Source organism: Loxodonta africana, chromosome 1 (genome assembly GCF_030014295.1).
Source record: "Loxodonta africana isolate mLoxAfr1 chromosome 1, mLoxAfr1.hap2, whole genome shotgun sequence".
Lineage (NCBI taxonomy): Eukaryota > Metazoa > Chordata > Mammalia > Proboscidea > Elephantidae > Loxodonta > Loxodonta africana.
The window spans coordinates 224,328,271-224,347,930 of record NC_087342.1 but is presented as its reverse complement, the minus strand read 5'-3'; the positions used below and the strand labels follow the sequence as shown (position 1 = coordinate 224,347,930).

Below are 19,660 nucleotides of genomic sequence, written 5' to 3'. Positions count from 1 at the left end.
TTTATTCGTACTTACGGCCAAAAAGACAGTTAACGATAGATGATAGTAAGTTTAAAGGTTATCTCCCCGCCCCCCCACACCAGGAACAACGACTCTACCAGGAGTTCTGCCATAGCCTCTGCTAAGTTTCTTGCTCTGCAGTGTCTATCGCTCAAAACAGAATCACTATACAGTGTGAATGAGAAACCCGCGAGAGCAGGAGCTCCTCCTTTGTCTGGGTCTCGAAAATTTTCTGCCTTTGTCAGGGTGCAAGCCTACCACTTCTATCACTTGTTTTTGTGGAAAATATTTAAGCTTTCCTTCTCTGACAGGTTTCTGCCTCACACAGGTTCTGGCTTTTGCAGGTTTTACTGTATTTGATAGGGGCACGTCTCTGTGTTGCTATGGTTGGTTCCTCAGTCCCACACATAAATTGCATGGGGGAGGGGGCCTGGTGTTTTATTTTCTTTAATAGTTTCTTCTGCTTGCTTACTCCAGCTCATAACAGCACACGACAGGTGCTTCATTCTGCTGCTAGCCATCTTCCCAACTTCTGTGTCCAGACCTGTTTACATAGTACATACCACACAATTCAACACACAGTTAAGGGATGCAGTGGCTGGCACAGGGGAGGCATCCACAGGTACCTAGAGAATGAATAGATACAACCACACTTCCAAACCGTGCTGGGTGCTTGGAGCTGGGCATCAGTAACGGGAGAGGAGAGAAAACTATGTAGTATCAGGTAGGTTCTGCCCTCAACGGGTTAACAGTTTTCCAAGAGAACATGTAAATAAATAACCATAACTGAAAGTAGGAATTATTAAGTGGCAAAAGAAACTCTAAGCGTGGATAGGAGGCAAAGTTCACTGGGCTGGGGAGGGGATTCAGGGAAGGCTTGAAGGAGGAGGGGCAGATGCCTGAATTTGGGATTTTCTTCCAATTCATAGTTAACTGTGGCTCTAGATTGAGTCCTCTGAGCTTGGAGGGAGGGCCCGCCCCATGTCAGTCAGTTAAAATCGTGCGCACCCTGTGTTTTGGCCGGCTAACAACTTTCTCCTCACGGTTCATGACTTACCCAGACCGGCATCGTTAGCGCACTCTGCAAACGTGAACATTACCATCCAGCAATATATAACCCTAAACGTCCCACTTACCAGTTTATCAGGATTAACTTCAGTGGCGAAGTAGAAATACCACTGGAGTAGCATTGTAACAGGGAGAGTTAAATGATTACTCTTTTCTCCAAAATACGAATACAGCTATTTTGCTTTAAGAGGTTTTTTACCACGAGGAGGGCTTCCTCACAGAACGATACTGTGTTACAAAGCACTCCCCGTGAACAGAACAGGCAGATCCTCCTCCTACTTTCTCTCAGAGTCTCGCTGCTCGCACGGAGACGGACCGCCCTGCAGGCAGCAGCCCACGGACGCACCCCGCGCGGGGCTCCAGGCAAGCCCGCGCGCCCCGCCGCCCGCCCCACGCAGGGAGCGCGCGGCGGGAGGAGGAGCCCGGAGCCCCGCCCCGAGTTTCGCCCCGCCCCGCCCCCGCCCCCGCCCCCGCCCCGCTCCTACTTGGTTCCCGGCGTCGCCAGCAGGGACTTGTAACCCGAGCGCGCTCGTCCTCTCCGCGCACCCCGGGAGCGCGGCGCCAGCGGAGGCCGGGCGGGAAGCTCGGGACGCGGGCGCACACGGAGCCGGGAGCCGGGCGAGCGCCGCCCTGAAGGGAAGTCGGAAGGGTCCGCGCGCCTCCGGAGCTGGAGGAAGTGGCCCTGGGCCCAGGGCCAGCCCGGTGGGCGGAGGGAGGGTCCCGAGCCCAGGCCGGAGGGTCTGGGTCGCCGCCGCCACCGCCGCCAGGAGCAGCAGCTGTGCCCTGACTCCCGGAGGCGCCAGAGGAGAAGGAGGAGGAGGAGCCCCGGCTGAACGGTGGCAGCTGGAGGAGGAGCCGCACAGCTGTCCCGTGTGTCGCCGAGCCGCACTGGGATGACCCACTGACCGCGCCATGCAGCCTTGACGGAGGGCTCCGGAGCGCAGGGACCAGCCGGGGGCGCGCCCACCCTAGAAGGGACCCGGGGCGCAGGCTCCAGGACTTTACGCCGACGCTCTAGCCCAGCTGGAGCGCAGCCATTTACCATGGAGCCCGTGACCAAGTGGAGCCCCAAACAAGTGGTGGACTGGACTAGAGGTGAGCGGACCTGGGGGCCCCGATTCCTCCAGCCGGGGATGGGGAATCTGGGGGCTGGGGAAGGGGTGCTCAGCTCCGCCTGCCGTCGGGTCGCTTTGAAAACGCAGCGTGTTGACGGTACGAACTTCTTCCGCGTGGCCTGTGCACCCCCCTCTTTTGCCAGCTTCGAGCTTATCATGTTGGGGTACAGGTTGTGGCACGGCGAGGGAGCCCCACCTTGAAAGCGAAGAGAAGGGGTGGTCTTTTTCTGGAGGATTAGGGTTGGGGATGCCGGCGGGTGGCGCCCTCCTTGCCCTGCCCGGGTGCAGTGCCCGGCGACCCATCGTCGAGCGCAGAGGCACAAGGCGCCTTTGTGTGGGTGCCTCCTGCAGACATCGTAAATGCCGGCTGCCCAGAGCAATCCACAGGCTTGACGGGGCGGTTGTGGACAGGTAAGGGACGCCGGCGGCCCGCCGAGCCTTTCTGTTTTTTTTGGAGAAAGCGACAGGGCAGCACAAGAGCCAACGTTGTGGCGCTTGCGCGGGTGAGAAACCTTGAGCCAGGACTCCTCCGGAGCCGGCCACTTTTGCTTTAGGAAAGTGCCAGTACCCCTGGCGGGAGCGGCATTTTTACACCGCATTTAAGAATTGGGAAGGAGAACTTCAACTGTTTGAGCCACAGTTTTTTGAGTTATATAGTATTGGGGATGAGGAAGAGCGGTGGTGGTGAGCAGGGGTAGAAACTTGTATCCTTAGCTGCCTTGCTTAGTTTTTAGCGTCTCCTAAGAATTTGAGGGAGAGGCGATAGATGCCCTCAAGCCTCTTTGTACTCTTCTAAGAGAACAAAGTCCACCAAAGGTAGTATATTTTCATGGACTCCCCCTGCCCCCCAATTCAACATCTCTGTGTTTCAAGTTACTATTTTTTTTCCTTTCTTTTTCTTCTATCTACTCTTCTAGGTGAGGAATGGTGTCCTCTCTCAGTAATAGTAACTAGAATTGTATAGCGCTTTACAGTTTGCTAAGCGCTCTCTCTTATTGCCCTTGGTCATCACAGTAAGCCTGTGAGGTAGGTAATACTGGTAAGATCAGGTCATCTTCAAACTGTCTCACCCATGGTCATGGCACGGTAACAGCCCATCATCTCCACATGTCATTTCCATGCTGGTGCAGTGTTGCCTGGGATGGGCTGTCTTACACGGGTTGCATGTGCTGTGGGGCGTGTCTGTTTCCTGAGCCCCTGGGAGAAGGGAAGGGATGACCTCCTGCCTGAGAAGAGGTTTGTCAGGGATCACATTTCATGGGCTCTTACTTAAAATGAAGATAAAAAGACAAACACTTGTAAATTGGTGATTAGGTTTGCTTGGGTAAAGAGTAAACAGCGTTGATAGTAGGAGGTACAAAAACGGTAACTCGAAAGCTACAAATACCCTGCTTAGAAATGGGCTGTGTTCCCCCATCCTCAGATGCTGTCAAATTGCCCCATCTAGCAACTTGCCTCTCCTCTGAGACTAACTGATCTATTCGCTTGTATATCCAACATACAGGCCGCTTATGGAACTGATATACTGTCAGCAATATTTGACCTGTAGAGTGGTCCTAAAAGGAGCCCTGGTGGCACAGTGGTTAAGCGCTCACCAGCTCATCAAAAGGTTGGCAATTGGGACCCACTCGCCGCTCTTTGGGAGAAGGATGTGGCAGTTGGCTTTCTTAAAGATTAAAGCCTTGAAAACCCTATGGGTCAGTTCTGCTCTGTCTACAGGGTGGCTATGAGTCAGAATCGACTACACACGGTGGTTTTTTTTGGAGAGTGATGCAATGGTTAAGTGCTTGGCTGCTAACCAAAAGGTCATTCTGACCCCCCCAGCGGCTCCACAGGAGAAAGACCTGGCAATCTGCTTCCATAAAGTTTACAGCCTAAAAAACCCTATGGGGGCAGTTCTACTCTGTCACACGGGGTCGCTGTGAGTTGGAATCGACTCGATGGCACCCAACAACAGCAACAGGGTGGTGCTAGCCTTTAAAGTAGCTGGTACCTACGTGTGACTATTAAGCCCTTGAAATGTTGCTAGTCAGAATTGAAATGTGCCGTCAGTGTACAGATCACACTGGGTTTGAAGACTTGCTGTGAAAAAGAACATAAAATATCTCATGAATAGTTTAATGTATTTATTGTGTGTTGTAGTATTTATGGATATAATGGGTTGCGTAACTAAATTTATTACTAAAAATTAACCAGTTTGTTTTTACATTTTTAATTGTGGCTGCTAGAAAATTTAAAACTACACTCATAGATCACATTTGTGGCTGACACAATAGTCCTATTGGATGGTACTGCTCTAGAGTAAAGAAAGGGTTAAATCTCATCACTTTTGCTTCCCTGAGCCTCTGCCAGCCTGCTTGATATTGTACAAGCAGAAAGTGGTAACAAGCACACCGTAAGATTATGGAGTGTGATCTTTGCACCCTTAAGATTTGTGACTTTTTTTTTTTGGTCCCTCTTGGGATTGGGAGAGGAGAAGTGTAAATTCACATCCTGTTATGCTTGTTTAGCATCTAAAGGAAGAGCAGATTAAAACGTGTTTTTTGCATCCAGTTGCCTTGAGATTGCTTTCATCTAGAAGTTTCCTCCAGACCTGAAAGAGCAGTTACTGACGTTCAACACCCTGGTGGCCCAGGCATTAGATGCCGATTAGGTTACATACCTGTGGCTAGCGAGCACTTGGCAGCTTTATGCCAAATGCTGTGCCCCTGAGGCGTTATTAACTGAAAATAGCGCCAATGGCAAGCCTGAAACGGCGCCCCTCAGGGGCCTAGCGAGGGTAAGGAGCACCCAGGGGTCATCTCCGCGTTATGCCCCCCTCCCCCATTTCACGATGAGTAGACGTTGATAGCAGCGAAGCCTCAGGAGAAATGCTGTCCCCTCTGTTGTCCGGCTGCCTCGGTCGGGCGCCTTTCATATTTGTGGTGCCTCGGAATGTTACTCCGTGCCTCCCCTGGCACCCCCGTGGACTTGTGCCAGGCCAAGTGCCCCCTGTCTGCGTACCACACCCCAGCCTGCGTCTGCCGTGCTGGAGGAAGGACGTTGGGCTGTAACAGATTAATAGAAACTGCTCGGTAGCATTCCCCACCTTCAGGTGGCATCCAGGACAGAGCCATACCTGCCATACCTTAAGATACGCCTCTGCTGTGCCCTTTGGACTCTTAAGTACAGCCTCATAGAATGACCTGGATACTTTCTGTGTTAGAATCTAAAAAGGAGAAAATGAGCATGTGTGTCTGTGGTTAATTGTTAGAGGGTAAGAGGCTGCATTTACCCACAATGCATGACACATTACTTGAACAGTAATGATGTGAAAGTATTGACTTTTTAACAGGCTATTGGTTTATGAGAACTTGTTTGCTTGTAGGACTATTTTTAGTTCTTTGCTAACCTCCCTACTCAACCCCCATTTTATAAATACACCCTACTGATAAGCAGCTCTTCATGTAGACTTTGCTACTCTTGGCATTGTGTGAGTGTGGGTATGGTGATTATGAGCACCGCAGAAAGACTAAGATTTGAAACTGTAAACCTGGTCACAACCCACAGCTTACTTTCATGTCAGTGCTATTAGACGCAAGCATTAAGACCCAAGTTGGTATCTAAAGAATAAATTTATTCTTCTGGCTTTTATTATTAATTTTTATCCATACTGTCTCCAATTTTATCATCACAGTAGTAAATACGCAGTAAATGTCAGCAGTGTGTCAGACACAGGTCTAAGCTTTGTATAATTATGAATTCATTTAATATGCACAGCCACCCTTTGAGGTAGGGACTCTTATTCCCATTTTGCAGTTGAGGAAACTGAGGGACAGAGAGGTTAAGTACCTTGACTGATGTCACATGGCTGGGAAGTAGCAGGGCAGGGTTTGGCCCCAGGCGGTTTCCACTATACCTTGTCAGGAGGTGCTTCCAGGGCGACACCTGCAGCACACTCAGAATCACCACCACATTTATGAATAGATCTTCAGGATTCTTGTGCTGTGAGTTATTACTGTATGTTAATGGGGGGGAGTCATCCAGTATGTGGGTCTGATTATATATATTAGGTGTGCGTCAGGAAAATTATTTGTAAATCAAATTAATTAATAGCTCATAGCACCTTGCCTGTGGAATAATTCAGCAAGGCTTTTGCAAAACAAATGATCTTTTACAGTAGATATCGCATAAGAGTAGGTTCAGCTGCATGTAACAGAAAACCCAGCTGACAGTGGATTTACCAAATGGGAGTTTGATTTTTCTCTTGTGAAAGAAGTCAGGAGATCAGCAACCCAGGACTGTGTGGGGTGCTACGATGCTGACAGGAACCACGTTCTTTCTGCTGTTCTGTTCAGCCATTCTTAGCATGTGGTGTTCATTTTCATATTAATGCTTTGGTTCCTCCATGCAAGATGGCGGCTCCACCTTCTGTGTCCTGTTCCTGTTCTAGGCAGGAGAAAGGAGACCCACAGAGGACAAAAGAGCAGTGGCAGCCAAATCTTCCCCTTTAAAGAGCTACCCTAGAAACTCCATCAAGTGGCTTAGCTTTTATCTTCTTAGTTGCCAGAACTGTCATGTGGCCACCTCATGCCGCAAGGGAGGCTGGTCACTGTCTTTTTTTTAAGCTGCATACATTGTAGCTGTGAACACAACTGGAGTTGGGCCAGTGAGTAAGGAGGGGACAAGAAGAGAGATTGGTAGGTGGCCAGTAGTGTCTGCCGCCCCATAATTTACGTGCACTGATTTTCATAGATTGGTCTTCAGAGTAGGACATGTGTCACCATTTCCCACTTACATCCAGCACAGGGGTCAGCCTTGTTTTAGAACTAGTGTTACATCTTCATTCCTGTTACATTTTCTTAGGTCAAAATCCTAACTTATTTGAGATCTTTGTCTCTATGCTGGATTTAAATATTAGACTTTTAATTGTAAGACGCAACTACTGCCAAGTTGTGTTTCTGCTTTCAGGCTGGTAGGAGGGCCTTGAACAGACAGGAAGGGGACTGGTTTGTCCCCGCAGCCCTGTGCTGCCCTTGGTCCTTGATCAGCCTGTAGTCGGCAGGCTCTGAATAAGTGTGTTGTTGAATGACCATGTCAATAAAACACGCCTTTAGTTCCAAAACAGAAGTCTGTCTGGCCAGGTTCTGACACTGCTGGCAGGAGTAGTGTCCCCTATCACCAACCAAGAAAATAGGGGACCTTCTTGCCTAAGGTCTAAAGTGGAATTCAAAGTGTTTGCTGTTGTCAGTTATCTGACTGTGGCCATACTCTGTCTCTGTAATGTCTGTGAGTCAACTGTTTGGTCTTGGAGGGGCTGGAATTGCTCTGTTAACTATAGAGGTTTGGTACAATATAGTCAAACACAATGTGCCACCTAGCTCTTTTAGGCCTTTCCTGCTACCTTCTACGTAGAGGCCAGTTTCTTTTGTAATTCTAAGTACAGTTTATACTTTTCCTTGTAGCCTCTGTGATCAGTGGGAAAGGGAGGCCTTTTTCTTTTGGCTCTGTAAATTCACCATTTGACCATAGGTAAAAACTTTTCCTTATTCCACCCCATCCTTGGTTCCATTCTGTCTCCTGAACTACAGCCATGGAGTTTTTTTAATCATAAAAACAGTAAAACAGTTACTGAGGCATTTACTATGTGGTGGATACTATCTTAAGTACTTTTTTTAGACTACCTCACCACTCGTCTGTCAGTTTGTTGTACTGTGGTGGGTTGTGTGTGGCTGTGATGCTGGAAGCTATGCCAGCAATATTTCAGATACTAGCAGGGTTACCATTGGTGAACAGGCTTCAGTGGCGCTTCCAGACTAAGACAGACTAGGAAGGAAGAACCTGGCAATCTTCTTCTGAAAAAATCGGCCAGTGAAGACCTTATGGATAGCAGTGGAACATTGTCTGATATAGTTCTGGAAGATGAGCCTCTCAGGTTGGAAGGCACTCAAAATACTCCTGTGGAGTATTTTGCCTCCTCAAAGTAGAGTCAACCTTAGTGATGTGGATGGAGTGAGTCAAGCTTTTGGGACCTTCATTTTCTAATATATCATGACTCAAAATGAGAAGAAACAGCTGCAAGCATCCATTAATAATCAGAAAGTGGAATGTACGAACCGTGAATCCAGGAAAATTGGAAGTTGTCAAAAATGAAATCAAATGCTTGAAGATCGATACCCTAGACATTAGTGAGCTGAAATGGATGGTATAGGCCATTTTGAATTGGACAGTCATATGGTCTGCTATGCTGGGAATGATAAAGTGAAGAGGAATGGCATTGCATTCACTGTCAAAAAGAACATTTCAGGATCTGTCCTCAAGTACGATGCTGTCAGTGACAGGATAACATCAGTACGCCTACAAGGAAGACCAGTTAACAAGACTGTTATTCAAATTGATGCACCAACCACTAATGCCAAAGACGAGGAAACTGAAGATTTTACCAACTTCTACAGTCTGAAATTGATCAGACATGCAGTCAAGATGCATTGATAATTACTGGTGATTGGAATGCAGAAAGACTGGTAGTTGGAAAATATGGCCTTGGTGATAGAAACAATGTTGGAGATCTCATGGTAAAATTTTGCAAGACCAATGACTTATTCATCGGAATACCTTTTTTCAACAACTTAAATGGTGACTGTACACATGGACCTCACCTGGATGGAAAACACAGGAATCAAATTGGCTACATCTATGGAAAGAGATCAGGGAGAAGCTTAATATCATCAGTCATGGAAAGTCCGGGGACTGACTGTGAAACAGACCATCGGTTGCTCCTGTGCAAGTTCAAATTGAAGCTGAAGAAAATGAAAACAAGTCCACAAGAGCCAAAGTACAACCTTGAGTATATCCCACTTGAATTTAGAGACCATCTCAAGAATAGATTTGACCCATTGAACACTAATGACCAAATGACACATTGAACACTAATGACCGAATCCAAACAAGTTATGGGATGACATCAAAGACATCACACATGAAGAAAGCAAGAGGTCGTTAAAAAGACAGGAAAGAAAGAAAAGACCAAAATGGATGTCAGAAGTTAATCTGAGTCTTGCTCTTTAACATACAGTAGCTAAAGCGAAAGGAAGAAATGATGAAGTGAAAGGACGGAATGGAAGATTTCAAAGGGCAGCTCAAGAAGACAAAGTAAAGTATTATAATGAAAAGTGCAAAGACCTGGAGTTAGAAAACCAAAAGGGAAGAACATGCTCGGCATTTCTCAAGCTTGAAAGAACTGATGAAAAAACTTAAGCCTTGAGTTGCAATATTGAAGGGTTCTGTGGGCAGAATGTTGAATGATGCAGGGAGCACCAAAAGAAGATGGGAGGAATACACAGAGTCACTGTACCAAAAAGATTTGGTCGACATTCAACCATTTCAGGAGGTAGCATATGATTAGAATTGATGAAACTAAAGGAAGATGTCGAACCTGCACTGAAGGCGTGGTGAAAACCTGGCTTCGAGAATTCATGGCATACCAAGTGAGATGTTTCAGCAAACAGATGCAGTGCTGGAGGTGCTCACTCACTTATGCCACGGAATTTGGAGGATTGGTACCCGGCCAACTGACTGGAAGCTATCTATGTACGTGCCCATTTCAAAGAAAGGTGATCCAACAGAATGCAAAAATTATTGAAGAAAATAATTTATATAGCATGCAAGTAAAATTTTGCTAAAGATAATTAAAAAATGAATAAAGCAATACAGTGACAGAGAACTGCCAGAAATTCCAGCTGGATTCAGAACAGAATGTGGAACGAGGGATATCATTGCTGATGTCAGATTAATCTTGGCAGAAAGCAGAGAATACCAATAAGGTGTTTACCTGTATTTTATTGACTATGCAAAGGCATTCGATTGTGTGGATCATAACAAATTATGGATAACATTGTGAAGAATGGGAATTCCAGAACACTTAATTGTGTTTGTTTGAAACCTGTACATAGACCAAGGGGCAGACATTTGAACAGAACAAGAGGTTACTGTGTGGTTTAAAATTAGGAAAGGTGTGCATCAGAGTTGCATCCTTTCACCTTACTTGTTCAGTGTGTATGCTGAGTGGATAATCTGAGAAGCAGGATTGTATGAAGAAGAAGGTGACATCAGGATTGGAGGACGACTCGTTAACAACCTGTGGTATGCTAATGATGCAACCTTGCTTGCTGAAAGTGAAGAGGACTTGAAACACTTACTGATAAATATCAAAGACTACAGACTTCAGTATGGATTACTCCTTAACATGAAGAAAGCAAAAATCCTCACAACTGGACCAATAACCAGCAGCATGATAAACAGAGAAAAGATTGAGGTTGTAAAGGATTTCATTTTACTTGGCTCCACAATCAACACCCATGGAAGCAACAGTCAAGAAATCAGAGGACCTTTTGCGTTGGGCAAATCTCCTGCAAAAGACCTCTTTAAGGTGTTAAGAAGCAAACATGCCACTTGGAGGACTAAATTGCGCTTTACCCAAAACATGGTATTTTCACTTGTATCATATGCATGTGAAAGCTGGACAATGAATAAGGAAGACCAATGCAGAACTGATGCGTTTGAATTATTGTGTTGGTGAAGACTATTGCATATACCGTGGACTGCCCAAAGAACAAACAAGTCCTTCTTGAAAGAAGTACAGCCAGTGCTTCTCGGAAGCAAGAATGTTGAGACTTTGTCTCACTTACTTTGGACATGTTATTAGGAGGGACCAACCCCTGACAAAGGACATGATGCTTGGTAAAGTAGAGGTCATTTAAAGAAAGGGAGACCCTCAATGAGATGGACTGACACAGTGGCTGCAACAGTGGAGTTAAACATAGCAATGATTGTGAGGATGGCGCAGGATCGGACAGTGTTTTGTTCTGTTGTATACAGGGTTGCTATGAGTTGGAGCAAACTCAGTGACACTTAACAACAATAGTAATAATTTAGACTACTAGATTTAATCTTCAGAAAAGCTCTATGAGGTGTAGGTACCATTACTAGCCCGTATTCAAGATGAAGAAACTGACGCAGAAGTAAAATATTTGCCTGGGGTCACATATTTGCAAGTGGTGGTGCCCTTAAAAAAAAAAAAAAATTATTTTTATTATTTTTATTATTTTTTTTAGCTGCTCCTTTATGCTCTCTTGAATCCTCCAGTGACTAGTACCTAGCAGAGCAGCTTGTAGTTGAGATTGTGGGCCCCTGAGTCCAACCTTAGGTTTGCATCCCAGTTTTGACCCTGGCGATGTGACCTTACTTGTAAGCTCTGAATAAATTACTACTACTTGTTTTATTGCTTCCTCTCATATTTATCCTATAGCTCTAGGATGTAAAATTACTCTCTCTGAGCAGGCAGGTCTTTGCTGATGTTAAATCCTGCCATACAGGTGCTCCAGTCAGTGCTGAACAGATTTCCTTGACTTTTGCCAGCCAGAGAATCTGGGACAGTACTTGTCAACTGATGAGGAAGGTTCTTGGTTGTTGTTATTGGGCGCCATCATGTTGATTCTGACTCATAGTGACCCCATGTGACAGAGTAGAACTGCCCCTTGGGGTTTCCAAGGCTGTAATCTTTATGGAAGCAGATCACCAGGTCTTTCTCCTGTGGAGCTGCTGGATAGATTGGAACCACTAACGCTTCGGTTAGCAGCTAAGTGCTTAACCGTTGCACCGGCAGGGCTCCTTAGGTACTTGGTTAGTTGAGTGATAAATGTTTCTTGCCAATATCACATACCTTTATAGATTTTATAGCAAAATTCGAAATATATTTTCTCAGCTGTTTTCTTATAGTAACTAGACTTCAGTGAGCATGGCACTTAGGATTGGCTCTCATTCTAAATTGCTGACCCCTGTCAGGCACCTGGTCCATGGGATCACCTGGGAGCTTGTTAGAGATGCAGGGTCTCAGGCCCACCCCAGACTCGCTGAATTAGAATTGCACTTCAAGAAGAAAAAAAAAAAAAAAAACCGTTGCTGTCGAGTTGATTCCAACTCATAGCGACAGAGTAGGACTGCCCCATAGAATATCCAAGGAGCGCCTGGTAGATTTGAACTGCTGACCTTTTGATTAGCAGCTGTAGCTCTTAACCACTACACCACCAGGGCTTCCACTTCAACACGATCCCCAAGTGATTTGTATGCACATTTACAGTTTAAGAAGCGCTGCTCTAGCACGTATCTGCACACATGTTCCCAAACTTCTTTGGTAGGTCCTGCCTCTGCTGTATTGGGCTGTCTGAGCTGACAAGTGTTCCATATGTTTTATTTAAGTTCTAGAGTGATGACACTTAATTTGAGGAAGCTTGACTAGGCCACTAATTACAGCAAAAGCAAAACAAACAAAAAAACAGTCTTAGAGTGTATGCTTTTATTTATAAGCACCACCTAGCAACAGTATCAGGTGATTCTTAGCAAACCAAATGAGACATTATCCATGTGATTTCTTACATATCCCTTGGGATTTGAAGAGTTCTCTTAACAGTCATGGGTTTTGTTTTTTTTAAAGACAAATAGTAAGAAGAAGGTTATGGGTGGTTAGTGGTTCTGTGGTTGAAGCTTTTTCTTTGGATCCTCAGCTGGTCTTTGGAGGAGGCAGTGGAGTTTTGGCCAGTCACACCCCTCTATTGTTTGTGCTACACAAGACACACCACACTTTGCTGATTTTTTTGGGAGGTTTCATTGTTGATGAGAAATGGCACTGAATGGCATTTGAGGGGTAAGTAACCAGGGCGGGTCTCAAAATGTGAAAGTATGGGTTGTGCGAGGCCAGCGTCCCAGCCCTGTGTCACATGGAGATTAGGAGGTGACATCATCATGCCTGGGCCTCATCTGTAAGACCCCCTTTTTGAGTTGCCATTACTTCATAGAGCTGTGAGGGCCTCTCTTTGCTGTCTTGCTATGCCTGTGTCACTGCCTTTATTTTTGACCATTTCTTCCCAGTTGCGTTCTAGCTCTGCGGTGGATATTAATGTTCTCACCTTGCAAACCAGGCAGAGTTCCTTGCACATTTTCCCGGTCTTCGAACTGGATCTGCCTGGTTCGGTCATGGCTGATGACACGATACCCAAATGGACCCGAATTTTTAAAATGAGGATGAAATGGAATGATAAGCGCAATGAGGAAAATTATGGGTTGAAGCCCTGCTATAAACTTAACCTTCTTCTTAGAAAACAAGGGCAGTGTGTGTGTTACATAGTAACCAAATCTCTTGATTGGCAGAGTCAAAAACGGTGGTGTCCCCCTCAAAGATGGTGGCCAATTTTGGATGTGTATTGTTCTCCACAGTCCTGCCGATAATCTAATCTCCCACAGCAGGCTCCTGAAAGAGCTTACTATGCCTCTTCTGAGTCTCTTATTCCAGGGTTTTGACTCATAACTTTTCCTGTTCAGCTTATTGTTCTGCTTCACCTGAATTTTAAAAATTTGGGTGCTTCACCCGAATTTTAAAAAATTTGGGTCTGTTCCAGTTTTGCTTCATCGACTGTAACCGAACCATTTCAAAGCCCTGCTTTTACCTTCACTTCACGCTATTTCTGGAGTTTTCATCACTGGCATAGTTATTATCAAGGCTTTTAAGGAGGAAGTCAAGTTTCATTGACATAAGCTCAGCAGAGTACGTTCACATTTGCTCTCATTGGATTCTTTTATAGACAAACCTATGAGATGCACAGTGGAGCCATATCTTCAGTGCAGAGGAGGAAGTTGAGGGCTGTGGAAGTTTAATGAATTGTCCAAGGTCAGAAGGCCAGGAGCTGGGAACAGACTTCAGGCCTGGCTTTTCTGGTGCTCTGTCCAGGTCCTGGTTCCTCCTCTGGTCCAAGTGTGGACCTCTAGTTCTCTCCTAATCAATAAGTGTGAAGAGTGGGACCTTCAAGGAGCTTTTGACCTTGTGCTTTCTGGATTTACACTCAAGGAACCCATCCCCCCCCCGCCCCCCCGCCCCACCACCACCACAGTGCAGTCTTACTTAAGGAGGATCCTAGAACTTGACCTGTTAGCAGTTGGGGCACTTAATACCCAGTATTTATTTCATTGTGCATTGGAGATTGTATAGTTTCAAAAAAACTCAGCCTTGAAGAGAATCATTTCTCTTTTTGACTCACTCAACCTAGTTTTTATTTTTATTTTGAGTGTCATGTTGTTTTTCTTTGCACGATATAGTTAACATTCCTATTTGGCGGAATATTATATACACACAAACACAGATCATACATACGTAGATCTAACTTAAGTAGCATCTGCATTGTATGGCTCTATTTCTTTCTTGCTTTTGACTCCTCATAGCTGATTTGTGTTAACTGCTTTGAGAGAGATGGTTAGGCAGCTGTAGTGAAGGATGTGTAGACTCGGGAATTGCACAGAACTGGGTTCATTTCTTTGTCTGACACTAGCCGGTTCTGGAAGCTTGGACAAGTAACTTATCTTCTGCATACTTGCCCTAGTTTTCTCATCTGTAAAATGGGATGGATATGGGGCAGATAATAACCAGCTCACAAAGTTTTAGTTAGGATTAATAGAGGACGTATAGGGGAAGGTCTCTGCATAATTCGTGGCATATTAAGTGTTTACACACTTACTAAACCCACTGCCATCAAGTTGATTCCAACTCACAGCAACCCTATAGGACAGAGTAGAGCTGCCCCATAGGGTTTCCAAGGCTGTAATCTTCACGGAGGCAAACTGCCACATCTCTCTCCTGCAGAGCAGCTGGTAGGTTTAAACCACTAACCTTTTGGTTAGTGGCCGAGTGCTTAACCACTGCACCTCCAGGGCTTCTCACACACTTACTACTAATGACTAATTCATAAGAATTCCAAGTTAACATACAGTAAGTGGATTTTTTTGTTTAAATATTCAATACTGTTGTGGCTGATAGTTATTAAAGCATAGGACAACTTTTACATACTCATAACTGATGACAATTCCATCCTTCCTTTTGTTGGTGTGTAAACTAGCTCTGTTTTCTGTCTTCTCATCATTCTCTCTTTGGACACTTTTCTATCACTCTGTTGAGGACCCTGCAGGTCTTAGAGGGAGGTGGTGCCATAGAAAGGTTTAGCAATGGCGCTCTTGGAATGGGCTTAGGAGAAGCACTTACCTTGATGGCAAGTTTCACCTTTGTTTCTTAATTCAACAAATATTTACTGTGAAACTGCTAAATTCTAAGAATTATTCTAGGTGCTGGGAACCCAGTTGTGTTCCAGGTTCAGGGATCTAGCTGGGTCCCTACTTTCATGTAGATGTGAGGGGTGACAGGCAACAGCAACAACCAAACAAATGAACGAGAAAATGCCAGCTCCTGGTAAATGCCAAGGAGAAAGCGAAACCGAGATGTGAAGGAGAATGACTGGGTGAGGGGCTCCTTTGGATGGAGATGTCAGGGAAGCCTCTCTGAGAAGATGACCTTGAGGCATGAATGACAGGAAGGAACCAACCATCAGAACATTAAGGGAAGAGCATTGTAGGCAGAGGAAACAGCGAGTTCAAAGGTCCTGAGGTGGGAATGAGCTTGGAGCATCTGAGGGAAGCAAGGGTGGCCAGAGGTGGTGGTTGGAGATGGTTTAGATAGACAGAGCCAGGTCATCTCAGGTCTTGTAAGCCACGGGCAGGAGTTTGCGTTCTTTTTTCTAGTTGTAATGGGAAGCAGAAGAGTGACATGATCTGATGAGTGTTTTTGAAAAATCACTGAATTTTGGGGATAGAAATGAATTCAGGGGTCCAGTTGGAAGGCATTGCAGTATTCTAGTTATGATGGTGTCTTGGACTAAGGTGTCGGTAGTTCCAGAACTTGTGAAGTCAAGTTCTAGGTTCAGTTGGTTCGTTGAAGTCTTCAAACGCCAGTAGTTTAAAAATTGTATTTGAAATTGGGATATCTATTGTTTTTTTTTTTCCTTCCCCCTTCCAGGGTAAAGGAGCTCTGGTGATGCAGTGGTTAGGCACTCAGCTGCTAACCGAAAGGCCGGAGGATTGAACTCACCAGCTGCTCTGTAGGACAAAGACCTGGTGCTCTGCTCCCATAAAGATTACAGCCTTGGAAACCCTTTGGGGCAGTTCTACTCTGTCCGACAGGGTTGCTATGAGTCGGAATCAACACAACAGCAATGGGTTTGGGTTGGTTTTCCAGGGTGAGAGAGCTCCCTGCCTCCATCATCTTGATGATTCTCTTGCTATGTATCATGGTCATCAAAAAGAGAGAGGGCCATTGGCCTTTTTGCCTTCACATGCTTTCTTCACGTCATTGTTCTTTTCTGGCACATTTTGCTGTGAGCTAGTCTCTGAAGCTCTCTATTCATTTGTGAATAGGGTTTTTGTGAAAGTGGACTTAGCCTAGTTTATTTTCTTTGACATCAAATGGCTGATTGAATAGTTTTTAACCTGGGATCAGAAGTGCAAATGCAGTTGTGTTTATCAGTGCAAAGCAGTACCTTCAAGTGCAGATCAGCAGACTGTAAAAATTAAAAAAGCTTTCTGTATGAAAACGTACTAAATATTTGAGTCAGAGGAACTGGCAGAGAGATCTGAGTTAAAATACTTTGCCTCCTTGGAAGATTGTCCTCATTTTTGTTTTAGAATATAAAAGTCACCATATTTTTGATTGAATAGATGGTATTTTGAGAACTTTTCATCAGGTGAGTTTTGAACATTTTTAACACTTAATGTATCACTTGTAACAGGAGGCATGATGAGAAGAGGGAGCCAGGGGTGGTGGATAGGCTTGTATTAGAATAACCTGGAAGTCTTATTTCACTATACACACCCAGCTTCTCAACCAAAACCAAACCAAACCAAAACAAAAACCAAACCCATTGCTGTGGAGTCCATTCTGACTCATAGTGACCCTATAGGTTAAAGTAGAACTGCCCCGTTGGGTTTCCAAGGCTGTAGTCTCTACGGACGCACGCCCATGGAGTAGCTGATGGGCTGCAGCAGCCAACCTTCCAGTGAGCAGCCCAGCGCTTAAGCACTGCGCCACCAGGGCTCCTCACCCAGCTTCTGTCCCCCACTTTTCTGAGGATAATATCTGCCAGCCCCATTAGAGGAAAACCCCCTACATGTTATCTAACAGAAAAGGCAGGGAATTATGATAATCTGAATCATGCTTTCCTGAGGAAAACCTTTTGGTGAAAGGAAACATTCCATTTCCGTATTTTCAGAGATTTGCGGTGAGGGGAAATTCAATGCTTTTGGTTTGGGAGCCGGTGTGTTTCCCGCCTTACTCAAACATGCCTTAATTGAACAGTCTTTCTTAGAGTGAATTTATAGTACAGTGTCTTAAAAAGAATCAGGTCAAACTATTAGCTGGAGTATGATCTTTGAAACAGAGTAAAACTAGCTTAATATGTTGGGTGGACCAGACTTGGTGTGACGCCTGTTTAAGTTGTCAGCACCGTCTTAGCATGGGTTCCGACTGGAGCCTTAATCTAACCCTGAACAGATAATACACCAAGAGTAGTGTTTATGAAAATGACTCTTTCTACACCAAAGCCTGAAGTTGTTAAGTCAGGAGTATTTTAACAAACGTAAATGCTTCTTTCTAGTAAGATGTGGCATGAAGTGGTTTGATTATAAGCACCCCTAGGCCAAGCTGAAGGATCTTATATAAAGCTGTTCTGTAAAGAATTTTTGGAGGTGGAGAAATTCTTCATTCTTATTTGAGCAGGGAGGAGTCTTAGATCAAAACAGAGGTTGACTGTGTGTAATAAGGAAAGTTAATGAGCACTTACAAGTATATGACTATTGGATCTGAAAGGAGCCCTGGTGGTACAAGGGTTAAGTGCTTGGCTGTTAACCGAAAGGTTGGTGGTTCAAACCTACCCGGCTGTTCTGTGGGAAAAAGACCTGGCGGTCTGCTTCTGTAAAGATTACAGGCAATTCTATGAGACAGTTCTACTCTGTCGCATGGGGTTGCTGTGAGTCGGAATGGACTCAACAGCAGCCAGTAAGAACAACAATAAATATTGGACCTGACCCCTGAACTTTTAAAACTGAGATCAGATTTTCAAGAGTCTCTTTCCCAGGCACATATACTTGGTACTTCCCAACGCGTTGTCACTATTGTTCTTGAACTTACTTTCTCAGCACCTTTGTCTCCACCCACCACCAGGGAACCGGAAATTCTCGGGGTGGGGTCTAGGAACCTATGGTTTAACAAGCTCCTCAGGTGGTTCTGACGTGGGCTGAAGTTTGTGAACTACTGGACTATACACCACTATCATGAAGTGCACAATTCCTGTTCACAGTTGGTTTTTAGCTAATGCACAATGTTGATTAAGAAGGAGAACTTTCCATGTCTTTACACAGTTAAGTGGATGAGTTGATGTACCTAGTTTTATAAGTGTCTCTTCACGGAGTAGGGAGAGGAGAGGTAAAGTTGTTATCACTGTAGGTCCTAGCCAGCTGCTCCACCCCACAGAGCAGACGTTTTTGTCCTGTACCTCTCTGATTGCTCGGCTCCAGGAAGACACGGGAGGGGGAAGTTTCATGGGTCTGAAGGGACTTGTTTCAGTTTTGTGTGCAGTTTCCAGACCTTATTCGAGTAGAGGACATAATGTAACACGCCGTCCCCATCATGGACTCCGTTTTGAGAAGAGAGGGTATAGTTCTGTCTCACTTAGCACTCAGGTTTGAGCTTTGAACAAAGCAAAGAGAAGCAATGGAAACAAAAAGCCAGCAGAAAAGAGAGATACTTGGAGCAGTAGAGGGTTTGCAGTTCAAGGTGAAAAGCTCTTTTGTCTTAATACTTGGACATTCACTGAGTACAGATACCATTTGAGAGCCCCTGCATTTGGCCAAGGGCAAGAGAGCCCAGAATAAAAAAAAATCACTACAGAGTGAACACTGAAGACCAGACATGGCACTAAGGCTTGGAACAGGAGTCATAAACTCAGATGCCTACAGGGGCCTGGCAGATAATATCAGAAATTGAAAGATGCGGGCATGTGAGGCAATAGGGAGTGAAGACTGTGGCAAACCCAAAGACATGTTTATTGCTTGGTTTCTGCTGACTGTATGCCTAAAGTTCCCAGTTCTTCCAATTTTTATTGTTTTTACTATTTTCAAATGAAGCTGGAAATCTGGATTTCTGTGAAATTTTCTAGTGTTTAGAAAACTATAGTTTTTTGGTATAGGCCAAACAAAACATATATGTGGGCAGTTTGAGGTACCCCCTGTGGATACCCATGTAATTTGCCCTAGTGAGAAACGACCTGTGTGATGTGAATGTAATTATGTATAGTAATTCATCAACTATTTAGTAAATCTATTTGTTACCTATAATTTCATTTTGCTATTTAACCAGTTCCAATATTTGTAAATTGCAATACGTAATTCTGTGCTGGCATTGTCAGGCCAGAAATACCGATGCCCTGATGGACCTAATGGACTGCTGGGCCCTTATTATTCAGTGTAAAAACAGGAATTTGACTTCTCTTGGTCGAGTTTACTTTGCCATGATGAGTAGTGTTGGCCCTTGACAGGAGCTATTTGTTTATATAGAATTGTTTCGTGTATAA

General features: G+C 44.9%; 1 protein-coding gene across 2 annotated transcripts in view; it reads left to right on the top strand.

Annotated features, from left to right (window-relative positions):
* Window positions 1-1,640: 1,640 nt before the first annotated feature.
* Window positions 1,641-19,660, top strand: part of CNKSR3 (CNKSR family member 3) — a 113,384-nt gene continuing 95,364 nt past the window's right edge. For both annotated transcript variants that reach the window (XM_064292532.1, XM_064292530.1), the window contains exon 1: window positions 1,641-2,163. In XM_064292532.1, coding sequence (XP_064148602.1) covers window positions 2,112-2,163 — 52 coding nt within the window. In that variant the 5' untranslated portion in view covers window positions 1,641-2,111. The remainder of the gene's footprint in view (window positions 2,164-19,660) is intronic.